General features: G+C 39.2%; 2 protein-coding genes across 40 annotated transcripts in view; one reads left to right on the top strand and one right to left on the bottom strand.

Moving 5' to 3' along the window:
* Positions 1–13,789, bottom strand: part of RPS6KB1 (ribosomal protein S6 kinase B1) — a 54,537-nt gene that overhangs the window by 23,434 nt on the left and 17,314 nt on the right. For 28 of the 39 annotated variants that reach the window (XM_084299810.1, XM_084299808.1, XM_084299776.1 and 25 more), the window contains exons 17-19: positions 12,891–12,949; positions 3,069–3,134; positions 2,257–2,297 (exon numbers count right to left, since the gene is read on the bottom strand). The exons of 2 other annotated variants lie outside the window; for them this stretch is intronic. The gene's annotated coding sequence lies outside the window, so the exon portion shown is untranslated. The remainder of the gene's footprint in view (positions 1–2,256; positions 2,298–3,068; positions 3,135–12,890; positions 12,950–13,789) is intronic. 9 more of the 39 variants (XM_084299805.1, XM_084299806.1, XM_084299784.1 and 6 more) reach the window with 2 other exon arrangements.
* RNFT1 (ring finger protein, transmembrane 1) lies at positions 3,792–12,698 on the top strand. Its single transcript, XM_084299815.1, has 9 exons — positions 3,792–3,947; positions 5,752–6,169; positions 6,476–6,552; positions 7,136–7,236; positions 7,881–8,034; positions 9,648–9,806; positions 10,654–10,719; positions 11,483–11,584; positions 11,760–12,698. The coding sequence occupies exons 2-9, from the start codon at positions 5,794–5,796 to the stop codon at positions 11,892–11,894; spliced, it is 1,170 nt and encodes a 389-aa protein (XP_084155941.1). The 5' UTR covers positions 3,792–3,947; positions 5,752–5,793; the 3' UTR covers positions 11,895–12,698.

Here is a 13,789-nt window from a genome sequence, read left to right as displayed (position 1 = left end):
TATGGGAACATACACAGAGCAGTTACATAAGGACCTACAGGAAGCAATACGTCATCCTGAGGTACGAACAGCCTCAAAAACACAGCGTTCGCTCCCATCAACGTGTCACAGACCCCCTCCAAAGCCTTTCCCACCATAAACCAACACAGATTAACCTAGATTAATAATCCAATATAACTTTTAAATATTTCTATCATATGACACGTTAGAACATTCACTTGTCTTTTGAACCTTAAATATGCTAATTTCTACCAAGGAATATGAAGAATAATTAAGGATATAACTGTAAGCAGATACTATAGATCAAAAACAAATTAAACAAATCCCTTCCTAGTAAACCCACACAGAGCAGGGTTTTACTTACATGAGAAGTCATTATTCAATAGAACTATTCACACAAGGGTTCACACATTCAGATTACCACATTAGACAGATTGGAAAAAATAATAATTTTGAGAAACTTCAAAGATTCTATTGAAAATTCTGGCACCTTTAAACACACCCATTAGAAAATACCGATGCCTTACACACAGGATGATCATTATAGTTCGTCTTCTGACCTAAATACCTTTGTAAGCAGCTCTCAAAGCAGCAATTAACGTTCACCTTCTAAATTCCTTAACAGCTGAATATTTTTTGAGTAATTGTATTTAACAGACCCTTCAATGTCACCACAAGAAAAGACCAGTCCAGATGACAGCTTCTCCACTTCAGTCTAATGACCATGGGAATCGCTCTTTCTTGCGGATAAAGACAGAGGCTGAGCACCCTCCTGTGCAGTGAGCAAAAATTACAACTGCCCTTTGTGGTTCTACTGTCTAGGTTTCATTCAAGGCTCTATCTATACACAAAACCCAAGACTCTGGGATCTGATTCACCAGTCCTAAAGCAATTATATGACACCATTTCAGTGGAATTACTCTCAGTACAGAATGATTTAACAGAATTCAGCATGTTGCTGTACACAGAGGGCTAGTCAGATTTCTGGAAACCTCAGGGAACAAGATGATGTCACTGCTTTATAGAAATGTCTGGTTAAAATTCCTCAGAAGTCTGTTGGAAAAAGCCTACATAATCAAACTTCAACAGCGAAATTCAGATTCCTCTGCAATCACTCAAGTGATGGGTTTTCAAAACTGGTCTCTATTCTGAAGTGCTTTACATACAGGAGCGCAGGAACTGTTTTCCCGTGCTCAAAATTCAAATTGAAGTGAAGGTTGTATAATTGCAGCAGCCAGTTTTTACAGGGATTGAGCACCTGAAGCTCAGGAAGGATTCAAATTGTAAAGATCATTTGAGCCTCCTGCTAAGATTTTCAAATCCTCCAAACAGTGTAAACTAAACCCCCTTAATTTTACACATCTTCCATACTCATGTAACATTTTGTGAAAAATGAAGTCAACCAATAAAAGCCTCTGAATATTCAGGACATTCTGCTATTTTACATACTCTAGCAAGGAAACAAATTTTTACCATATCATTAACTACAATTTCTTTCCATGCATCTGAGATCAGTTCCTACTAATTTCACCAAAAATGTATGCTGTACACTGAACTTTAAAGGACCGTAGTTCCTTCCTCACCTTTTCGAAAAATAGTTACATTAAAATATATTAAGTAGAAAAATTAAGATTAAGATTGTAATCTCCTAATCTGTTCTAAGAGGGAAGCTTTGTAGAGCTCCATCAGGAATTAGGATGCAAAATACTTTCTTCTAAAATTTTTATGCATAAAACCAGGTAACTTTTAGTACAGAGCAACTGTTTAAAAGGTAAGTAGTATGCTGCCAGGGCAGCACCAGCAGAGTTCCACGAGGATCAGTGTTTGTTCCAATATTGTTTCATGAATTTATTAACAATGATGGGAAAAGTAGGTATAAACTGACGAAATCTGCTGATACCATCAACTAAGGAGGTACTACCTGTACCTAGGAGGATGGGAAAGTCTGGGGATACTTATATCTGTGTGCTTCCAGACTGTCTTCTTTCCCCACCTGAAAACATGCCTAGACAGCTATTTGTCTCCGTGTGTGAGATTTATGGGCATTCTAGGAGGCGAGTCAAAAATACGGATTGGTAGATTTATAATTAAGCATTACATAACCCAACACATGCAATACCCATGGGAAGAGGATTCAGAATTTATGTTAATCTATGAAGTCTATCTTGTTTTTGAGGAGTGACTAAATCCAGATGTCATTAATAGCATCATGAAAAGATACCTGTTAAATAACAACATCACTGAAGAGCTACATACCTTCTAATGAGTTGTGAATTGGAGATAAATCAGCAAGTGACCTGCATGAGCAAACACTACTGATTAATCATTTGCCGTTAATTATTTTCGTATTTCAAGTGCGTGTAAGAAAGTTTAGAAAAATTTCAATTTAAAACTACATTCGCAATTTAATGCATTTTATAATTACAAAAAAGGAACAGCTGAACCAGGCTTTCTATATTTATACACTTTCAAAGCATGTACAGAAGGCATGCATAATTTCCAGCCATTAAATACTACTTAAAAATAAGATTTATAATTGTTCTTCCTGATATGACAATTAAGTTAAGATAGACCACATTGTCTTTCATAACCCAAACACTATGAGAATGACCCAGTGAGCAAAGAGAGCGAACATAAGCATAACACAGGTAGGGCATCATAAAAATATAACAGTACTGTTACAGGCTTATAGCATAAGATGGAGATACAGCCATGTAATTCTCAGAGTGCTTCCAGCTGAGCATCTGAAACCTACATTGTTGCTGCTCCTGAGAAGTACTTAGATAATAACTCTGTACAAATTAAAAGGTCTCCTTAATTCAGAGGGCCTACAGGAACAGGAGGCTTATTTAGCACTTCAGCATATTTGTCGTAACTAGCCCCAGTTTGGCTTTATTTTGATTCCAACACATCATCTGCAGCCCAAGTGAAACGCAAAAGCTAATCCCTTCCCTCACAGGAGGGCAGAAATTTCCAGTCCACAAATTCTGAATACAGATTCATTGGAAGGTCAGCAATAACATCACAAAGGCAGGTAAAAGCGCTGCAGGTGCCCCCTTCAAACCTACCTCCAACAGAAAGAGCCGTGTCCAGCGTTTTCAGCTGCTTCAGTCCTCAAGTACAAAAGAGGTTTGCTGTGGGATGGCAGGAATTACTAGACAGCAGGCCACTTAGCTCCTCTAAATACTTTTTCTGCTCGTGAGGTGTGATGGCTGAGTGCCCGTCCCTCCCTCTCCCAGGGTTACTGACCCCACAGCCCACAAGTTGCCCTATTTTCGTTCTGATTTTCAAAACCGCTCAGGTACCGGGCACCAGCTTCAACGCGAGCTGTGAACTAAACGCGTGCAAAAGTACGAGCCAAGGGAAACAGATGCCATTTCTGGCCGCAAACTAATTTATTCAGGAGCACATTTTGAAAGAAAAAAAAAAAAAAAGTATCTATTTAATTCCTACGAGCTACGGCGGCACTAACAAGGGCGGCATTTTCCTCAGGTCTCCTGGGAGGCGCAGCCCGTTGCCCCCAGCAAGGTTCCCTGTGGTGAACACCGGACTTCGGCGCCCACACGGCCGCCCCTTCATCTCCTTCCCTTTTATTGCCCCCCCGACCCATTTCAACAAAAAAAACCACCGGGAACCGCAGCCCTGCCGCTGTAGGGGGCTTCCCCCCCGCCAGCCCCCTGATGGAACGAAGGCCTGGAGGAGCCGCGGCCGCCCGTTGCCACAGCAACTCCGAGCCTTCCTCCTCCTCCTCCTCCTCCTCCTCGTCCCCTCACGGCTCCTCCTCTTCCTCCCCCCGCCGCGCCCTCTCCCGCCCACTCGGCCTCGGCGATGGAGGCGGCGGGCGGCCGCGGCCTGGGCAGCAGAAGCAGCGGTGGCGGCGGCGGGCGGGAGGCGCCGGCCGCCCCCTGAGGCACCGCCCGCCCCATGAGGAGCCACCGCCCCCTGAGGTACCGCCGCGGGGCCGCTGCCTGGGCAGGGGAAGGGCGGGGAGAGGGGGCCCCCGACAGCAGCTAGGAGCGGGGAGGCGCCTCCGGGCTCGTTCCCCTCCCGTGCCGGGGCTTCTGTGGAGGGCGGTGGGGAGCGGGGGAGCGGCGTGGGGCTGCCCCGGCCCCATCCCGTCCTCCCGGGACCGAGCCGCGGCCTCCAGCCGCGCCCCGAGCGAGCGGGGGCAGCGCTTGGCGTGAGGGGGCTTTAAAGGCGCTGTCAGAGCTACTGGGGGGGGGTGTCCGTGTGGAAACACCGAAACACAGCCCCACCGCTTCCCCTCCGAAATACAGCCCCGTAACTGAGTTCCTGCAAGTTTGTCAGGCAGCAGCCTGTGAGCCTCGGACAATGGGCTCGCTCGGTTTTTTATTTTAATCAGTGCTCTCTCAGGTTTTGCAGAAGCAGGCCCTGCTTTTACTAACCGAGGATTGCTAATTAACGTTGTTTTCCCTTTAAAAACAGCATTCGTGGCCCAAGCCCGGAGACGTGCTGTTTGTAAAGTTAATACTATTTCCAGTGTATTGGCTTTACTCCTGCATTAAATTACAGAACATGAATTCTGGCTGCGCTGAAGCATGATGTAATCTTTGGCCAACAAAAATATAGTAGCAGCAGCATTTCTAAATGGTAGTAAGAAGTTCTATTGTATAAATTTGTGCAACTTACTTATCTCCTATAACCTCAATTTTAGAGGCTAAAGACTCTCAGGTTTGTGCAAATACATTAAGAATTCCTTGCTGTGCAACATTACCTTTTCATCTTGCAAAATAGCAAAGCAATGTTGCTTTAACCATTTGATATCCCCAGTGAAACTAACTGTACGTGTATGCTACGCTGTGGCAAAATTAATTTCAAAGAAGAATCGGGAGGAGCTTGAATTAATGAAAAAGGACTATAACATAATTCTTAATATTTTGATGATGTTGCTTAATAGTGATGACTACTGCAAAATCCAGCATCAGAGCATTCTCCAAAGTTATTACTATGATACTGCACTCCAGAGAAGTAGATGTATGCAAAGACAGACACAGAAGTGAAATACTGTCCGAGAAGACAGTAGAAGGATGCCAAAGGAAAAAAAAAAATCCTCATTTGGGTGGTCTCACCCAGCTCGCTAGCTGCACTTCTTTTTTTTTGACCTGAACCAGATGGTCCAGGCTCTTTCAAATGCTTCTTACAATATGGACTAAACCGGGTTCTGCTTGCTTACCCAGACAGGGTAATCTCTTGTTAATCTTATAATGTCCCTCAATTTTTAATATGCACTGTCTTTTGACTAGACTTGTCTGAACAAACACCATTTTGTGCATGCATGTAAATGTACCCTTTGCTTCCTTCCCATCACTGTTTGTTCATTTTTTTTGGCCTACTACTGTTACTATTTTTGTGAAATTCTGCAGCACTTCTGAGCTCTCTTCTGCACCAGCTAGTGTTGGTCTCCAATTCAACAGCTTTCGCTGGTCTCATTTGCACTGAAACAACCTCAGATTTTGCCAAGGCAGCCAGGTTCACTGCAGGCTAGAAAATCTGCATCTGAATGAAAGGAAGTCATTTAATATGGCACACAGAAAGTTGCCCCTTGATGACAGGGTGCAAACCCAGCATGCCAGCTTTAAGAACGAAGAGAGCCAGGATCTGTTAAGAGGACCTTTACTTTTCTTCATGCAGGCAATCACTCAATGCAGTTTACTGTATCTTTGTGCTGTGTTTTTTTCCCTGCATAGTTGTACTCTTCCTTCAATGACAACTTTTTATTTCCCATTCCAGGAGACAAAGTAGTAGGAATCTGGACCAGAAAAAAATCCCACCATGCAAGCAAACTGCAGTCATCTCCACAACATCCAAGGGAGTGGTGATGACCCTTCACCTTCTCAAAGCACCCACGCAGCGAGGTCATCAGGAGAAAGCTCGTGCCATCATAGCGGAGATGTTCGCATTCAGCTAAGCACTGCTGCAGGAGAAGGCAGAGAAAATGCGAGTTCTCGGCCTTTGAGGCCAGGTTCCCAAAGTCGCTCACACGGACATGCCCACAATGAAGCAGGGGGGCTTGATGACTCCGCTCCAGACTCAGAGGAACACAGTGGCAGCTCCCTCTCAGAGCTCAGATACCTCCTCCAGTGGCTGCACAAAAGTCTGCCGTATATCTTGATTCTGTGTGTCAAATTGATCATGCAGCATATAATTGGTAGAGTATAACAACACACGGTCTGAGGGAAGAGACCCTCCCCCCAAACAAAGATAAGCTGATAACCATGCCTGAGATATAACTTGATTTATTTTTAGCTTTATTTTTATTTGCTTTGTTCATCAGAAATAGAGATGTACTAAACTACATTTCAATAGCTTCTGTTTCCTTTGCTGGCACACACACAAAATGCTTAATTATTCTGTCTTGATAGTCTGAGCTATTAATTGAAATCACAAAGAAGTACTAGAAACGTGTTTTTTTTTTTTAATTTCTTGTGTATAACTGACCCTTTTTTCCTAATAGGCATTTCTCTTGGAATTGGGCTGCTAACAACTTACATGTATGCAAACAAAAGCATAGTAAATCAGGTTTTTCTAAGAGTAAGTATCACCCTATGCAACAGAATTCTGTGTTAACCAAGACCTTTATACATCGATTCTTGAAAGAAATGTGAATGGAGATAGCATTATTTGGTAAATAAAACTAAGTGTAATACGTTTCAAGACAGAAGCAGTCTTGTAAATCGTAGTGCTTTTATACAGTGTAGAGCTTCTCAGATTAAAGTTTGCAAAATTCAGATTTTTCCTCCCTTTTTGACTATTGACTTCACTTAAGTGATACAGTTTTTTTGCAGTGTATAGAAGAACTTAACCATGTTTGGAATCAAATAGCAGTTGAGAGTTTAAACTTCCAGCAGTCTCAAAGGAAAACTTGTTCCTTCAGAGTGGGGTGGTTTTTGGTGTGTTTTTAGGAAAGACCTTGATAGACATAGAAATTATGTTGAAAACACTAGAATCACTGCTTTACTTTTCTAATGAGTTCTACAGTTTTATCTGACCTAAAATCAGTATGAACTAGTATGGAATCCTCTAGCAATAACTCTGTTTAAATATGATAGACTTAGTGCTTTGGAGACAAGCACCAAGATAAGGGCTGTAATTTGTCTTAACGATTATCTTACAGGAACGGTGCTCCAAGGTGCAATGTGCTTGGTTACTAGTATACTTAACTGGATCATCTCTCCTCTTGTATTACACCTTTCATTCTCAGTCACTGTATTACAGGTAAGTACAGGAACATCTCCCATCAGATCATAAATTAATAAAATATTAACTGGAAACACTTTATCTGGGCAAGAGCTATTTTTCTTTAACTGTAGCATTGATTTCTTTCATTACAATCTCCATTCCTCCTCCTCTGCTAAACTGAACAAGTGCTGTCCTTAAAAACATGATGTTGGAATTTGTAAAATTGGACCATGAACTCAACTTAAAGGCTGTACTATGCCATGGGGGAAGTGGCAGGGTTTGATTCCCAGCTTTGATCCTACCACCTTGCCTTCAGCATACTGAATACGTAGCATTCTGGCACTCTGGGGGGCTTATATCTGCCATTTATTTTTTACTGTTACTATTCTGTAGCTACAAGCCTTGGTTGTAAATCAGTCAAAGGCTGTATTGCAAAAATGGAAAAGAAAGCCCATCTCTAGGGACAAGGTTTGCCGTGAAAGAAGGCTCAGAAATGGAGAGATTGCCAGAGATCATAAAGGATCAATTTATAATAAAGAGTTCATTTTCTTAGCAAGTATTTTTCTCCTCTATGTAAACCATTTATTTATTTATTTAAGCATGCTGTGATATAATCTCTGGTTATGCTTTCCTCTAAACAGCGTGCTCCAGTAACTTCTGATACTTTATTTTTTTTGTAGCTTAATCTTTTTAAACCCTACTGTGGATTTTAAGAACTTCTGGGAGGTGCTTTGGATTGTGGGAGTCACAGACTTTATTCTGAAATTCCTCTTCATGGGCTTCAAGTGCTTTATTCTCTTGGTGCCTTCTTTTATGATGTCCTTTAAATCCAAGGTAAGAAAATGATCTATATCCTTATGAGCATCCTTTTATGGTAAAATTAGCTAGTTATTAAACTTTACCTAAAGGAAAGGCTTTTAAATTAAAGGTCTGTATATAATCTATCACTACACTGGGCAAGAAAACCCTGTGAATTTTATATTCTTCCCTTCTTGGTGCTAAGGAAGGTTTACAGTCTGATCTGTAACAATGGCTTGTATTATTTCATGGAATAAGTGGGCTTATTTCTGCTGTAAGTGGTAGGATGAAGAAACCTTTTATTTGCAGCAATGTAAGAACGTGTACACAGGCTGCTAGCACGGACCAGCTGATGTACAGTAAATCTTGTACTTGCTTGTCAGTAACTGACATGGGGAGATTTTAATACCTGTGTGTGTAAATGGCTATTTTTTCTCTTAAAAAAATAGTTCTCCTTTTGTTAATTAGTAAAATTGTCAGACCAATGAATTTGATTCATAGCTTTCTTTCCTCAAACCAATGAAATTTAATGATTTTTATAGAAGTCTGCATTGGTTGGTGGGTATGTATCTTTATCTGCTTCCCAAGGTAAGACATGCAAAAAAATAATGTGTTGAAATAGAACATACTAGTACTAGTTTAAAAAAATATATATATTATATATATAGTTAGCATGTGATAGCATTTGAGTGTTTTTGTAGGTTTTATCTTTTAAAATGTACCAGAAAAGTATTTCTCAGGTACATATGATTTGGAGCAATAGTAGCTTATAATCAAGATCTCTGTACCTACAACTACTGATACAACAGCCAAAAATTGGAAATTCCATTGCACCAACGGTGACCTAAACTAGCTAAATTAAAGAAAGAATCTGGTCAATAGCGAGAAATCATGCCATTTTCCTGTCAAATTAGTCAGAGTACTTTATCCCCTGTTATTAGAACTAATATCTATGATTAGTCAAATACACACGCAAACTTAATTGTTAGAAGCATATAAATGTGTGTGAACACAGCACTCTGTGAAGGCTACTTGTCTTTTGCAGTTACTATTCAGTAACGTTTAGGGCATTATTGAACTCCGTTTACCTGCTAAGTCCAAGTACTCTGTTTCTTTCTCCTCCTGTCCCCACCTTTTTCTTATTACCCTGTTCTATATAGGGGTTATTTATCACAAGAGAAGCCTTTTTACACAGGCATGAAATACATTAGAAATGGGTTTCCTCTAATCATTATGTTTGTTAATAAAGAGAGAGGCCTGACTGTTTTTTAATCCTAAATGGTGAACACAACTTGTAATGACAAGCTGATCTGTGTCTTAGCTTCCTTTTTCAGGTAACTTTTTCTTTTTTAATGCTTATGAAAGCAAGTTTGATAGCATTGTAGTAGGTAGGTATCCTACAAAGCCACCCTATTTTAGCCTATTAATTTTTCTCCAGTACAGCAATCAATTGTGCTATTGTTGTTTGTACAGTTGTGGTGAGATTTATCATCTGGTCTTCGTTCTTCTACTGTTGTCCTTCATATATACTTGCTTCAAGATCTGATGAGGGGAAGTTACTCTAAAGAATGCTAGCACATCTTTTCTATATATTTTAAAAAGCATTTGTATTTTAAATCTTGAGAGATTCTTTTACATGTCTTGCTTAGGGCTACTGGTACATGCTGTTAGAAGAACTCTGCCAGTATTACCGTATGTTTGTCCCCATACCAGTTTGGTTCCGTTTTCTTATTGGCTATGGGGAGCCTGACAGTGTGCTAGGCTGGACCCCTGGGATATTGCTGGGCCTCGTCTACCTCATCCTAAAGGTACGTAAACCTTATAGTCTTCTTAAACTATTTTACAGTAATTGCCACTGGAGGGGTAGAGGCATATAAGCTAACACATTTCTGAACGTTTCTGTGTTTGAACTAACTTGCAAGTTGATGCTTCAGTTTAACCAATACAACCTTTGAAAACTGATAGCACCCTGAGCCAGGTTTCCTAAACCTTGTCTATTTCTGCACCTGTTCTGGGAGACCGGGGTTGTATATCAAAGAACACAGTTACTATAGGACGCTTCTAAAATCAGACTTTGATCACACTGTCATCAGAAACTGAGAAAAAGTGAGAAATAAAGATGAAATTTATGGCTAAAAGAAGTCAGCATTTTCCAATGAAGGCGATCTCTTCTAGAATTTCCCTGTGATGCTAAACAAGTTAGAGAAGTGTTTAAAATGGCTGTCTACTTTGGTTACACTTGGGGCAGATGAACTCTTTAGCAATCTCAGTACAAATTCTGCTTGAACATGAAAAATACTTTATCATACTATGGTGCTTTAATTACAAGTCTAAAGGCTACTGTGTATATAATAATAATGCCGGTATATAATACTGGTATACTTGCAATTGAGTGCTTCATAACCTTAACAATATTTTTCTTGTAAAGAACAGCCACCTATTGGTGAAAAAGAACTTTGGGATGAATTCTGAGTTTGGCTACGCACGAAGCAACTAAAAATAGGGTTGGTCTGAACTATTGCTTTGCTTACGTTCTTGCCAACATCAGATTACAGTGACACTTATGCTACTGGGATTTGCACAGAAACTTGGAAGCTTTCTTTAATTCACAAAGAAAGACTTTCAACATAACTCAGGTTTTCCTTCCCATTCCAGCTTTTGAGTTTTTTTGGACAATTGAGAAACTTCAAACAGGTTTTACGGATATTTTGTACACGACCAGTGAGTATTGAATGCTCTTTTGACAAAACAGTAGATCTGATTTAAATGAAAAGGCTTCTTTTTGAAATATCTCATTCATGTATTACTTTGTATAGTTCTAGAAATAGACAAATGCATTTTTAAAGGAATCCCTCTACACACTCCCCCCATTTCACAGTCTGAGTTTCCTGACTATGTAATTATGGGCTAACTTGAACCAAAGAAAACTAAACCACCATTATCCTGCATGTATCTTCAGATAAAACTATATGAAATAACCTATCCTTGTTTTCCTATTTCTTAACTGGAATAAATATTGGTTGGATATAGGTAAAGCTTTATGCAGAAATGTAAATGAAAAATGAAGCTTGCCGAAATAATTGACATGCAAGTAATATCTGATAGAGTTTTAAAAGTTCCTCAATCTTTCTCTATAGTAACAGGTATAGTTATTTAGTATCTGCTATTTACGCAGTAAAACATATAGAAGACTTTAGAGCACAGTATCATCACTATCTCGATAAAATTTAAGATGAAATTTCAAGTGTTTTGCTTGGAGGCATCTTAAAATAAAACTATTACAGATTTTTCCTACAACTATTATCAGGGGAATAAGCAATAGCCCCTAAAACAACTGTTGAAAAATCTAGCAAGGTTTTAGATTAGGAACTGGATATTTCTCCTGACATGTATCTCCTGACATATCCTTATTCCCAATTCCTTTCTGTCATTTTCTTTTTCCCCTTTGAAACTATTATCTGCTGAAAAAAATCTTGTTTTACAGCATTATGGGGTGATGGCTAGCAAGAGACAGTGTTCTGAATCAGATGACATTTGTCCTATCTGTCAAGCTGAATTTCAGAAGCCTATTCTGCTTATCTGTCAGGTAATACACATAATCAGAATTACTTTTTGCAAATGTTTTAAAAAAACTGGTTAACAACATAGATTAGCAAGTGTATTTCTTCTGATTATCTTTAGAAACAAGACAATGCAAATAATAGACCTTCTTACAAGTGGAAGAGCTTAGAAGCTCTAAGTTGTCATTCTTTTCATTACAGCACACATTTTGTGAAGAATGCATCTCTTTATGGTTTAATAGAGAAAAAACGTGTCCACTCTGCAGAACTGTTATTTCAGACCATGTTAACAAGTGGAAGGATGGAGCTACATCTATGCATCTACAGATTTTCTAAAGCATGTTAAAACTTGTTTTACGGTTCATTTGTACAAGCTAAGGTCTTCCAGCTCACTGCAGGTGAAAGTGTAGGTGACAAGGAACGAGTTTCCAAATTCTAGATTATCTAGGATTTGATGCTTCTATGAAATATCCCAGTATTTAAAACAGTGCAGGAAATGTTAATTTGCCTTAAGTACAGAAAAATGTTTTCAGAATGAAAGGAGAAAAGCCATCATTGCTTATCTCGTGATTCTTCCAGGAAACAATCAAATCCTTAAAAAATGCTGCATTGCTGCTTGCAGCAGCTTCTTCATTCAATATTTTATTTAAAAGTTTTTAAATAGTGTTCCAGACCATGCTAAATTTTATTTATCCTTTTAACATTACTGAAACCAAAAACCTAGATTATGAGCAAATTTTACACTCTGGATTACAGTGGGAGTTAAAGCTATGTGTCACACTTGACATTAAAGATCCTTTAATGCTAGCTCAACAGATCAGATAAATTAACTTCTTATTCATGCATCTAAAACAGCAACTATTTCTCACTGTACCTGGAGACAGGACACAAGAATAAGATGTTTCCCCTTTAGGTTCTTGCAGATTTCTAATTGATCTTAAGCTTAATACATAAATCAATCACTGATATTAGTTTTTTACTTGCCATTTTATGAAGTTGGTATTTTTAAAACAGATCTTTAATACTATATTTTCTTGTCACATCAGGAACCAGATTTTCATACAGGGGAGAATCTATTTTATATTATATATGCAATTTGTGGTATACATAAAAATCAGAGAATAAATGCATTTAAATCATTTTGTTTGGTGCACATTGAATAAAATAACAAGTTTCATTACTGTTTCAGTATTAACTTACATGTAAGTACATAGTAACAGCTCACTGCTAGGCATACCTTGCTGGTTAAACTGATGTCTTATGAGAAACAAAAACACAAATGCTCCGATTTATTCATGACTAGTCTTTATGCTGATTATAGATCTAACTTACCTATCTTAATTCCTTTTTTTTTCCTGCTTGTCTTTTCTCACCTTGCTATTCAGAAAATACTAAAAAACAACAAAACAACCGTTTGTTATTCTTACAGGCAAAGCTGAATTAAGTTGTCATTAACTTGAGTTTGTCTTAACTGAATATCTTTAGGAAACTCCTAAATTAGGAAAAAGGAATTCACAAGTTAAACACTTACTTGATGAATGATGTAGCAACTCAAACAGCCAGGCAGGGTGCCCAAGTACTGCAAAGTTGCAGCAGAAGCAGACAGATTTATAGGGCTGACAGAGCATGATGGGAGAGTGCTTAAAGGTACAGCTAAAGTATAATACTAGTAAGATTCACTATTCTGAATAAAATCTTAAGGAAAACTCAAGCTAACAGGTATCATTTTATGTCAGCCTGGGTTTTTCTATAGCATACTAAATATTTGCTCATTACATTTGTTTGAAGTTTACTGCAGTTCAGATAAGGGTGCTATATGGTTGTTCCACCATGGAATCTGAGTGACTGGGAAAAGGACTCCAGCTTAAAGAAAACAGGCAAAAGCTTCCAAGTATGTAATTGGAAACTTATGTGAGTAGAAGAGACTGGTTCTCAGGGAGGCCTTTCCCAGCAGGTGAGGTACTTAGTTTGGAGAATGTGCAGCTGAATGGTGTTAGTGCAGGCCAGAGGGTGTCAGGGAGAAATTAGTGCTTGGCCACAGCCTGAGCTGTGCTATAATGGGCTAGTGCTCATGCCTCCAGTACTGGCAGAACAAACTGCTCTTTGTTTCCTTGGAGAGATCTAGCTGTGCCTTAGTTTGCATTTAAAGCTGATACAAGATCAGGTCTCTGTCATCTGAATTTCATCTATGCTAATGCCCAGACTGCTGCTGCAGCAGAACTTACCTTGAG

This window comes from Netta rufina (assembly GCF_964035555.1).
Source record: "Netta rufina genome assembly, chromosome: 21".
NCBI classification, from domain to species: domain Eukaryota; kingdom Metazoa; phylum Chordata; class Aves; order Anseriformes; family Anatidae; genus Netta; species Netta rufina.
The sequence above is the reverse complement of the archived record's forward strand: the minus strand, read 5'-3'. Positions and strand labels throughout refer to the sequence as shown.

Excerpts from the sequence above, each read along its gene's own strand:
- RNFT1 (XM_084299815.1), top strand. The coding sequence starts at position 5,794 with ATGCAAGCAAACTGCAGTCATCTCCACAACATCCAAGGGAGTGGTGAT. Across the intron at positions 9,807-10,653 it reads TCGTCTACCTCATCCTAAAG|CTTTTGAGTTTTTTTGGACA; the intron begins GTACGTAAACCT and ends TTCCCATTCCAG. Across the intron at positions 11,585-11,759 it reads CTATTCTGCTTATCTGTCAG|CACACATTTTGTGAAGAATG; the intron begins GTAATACACATA and ends TTTTCATTACAG.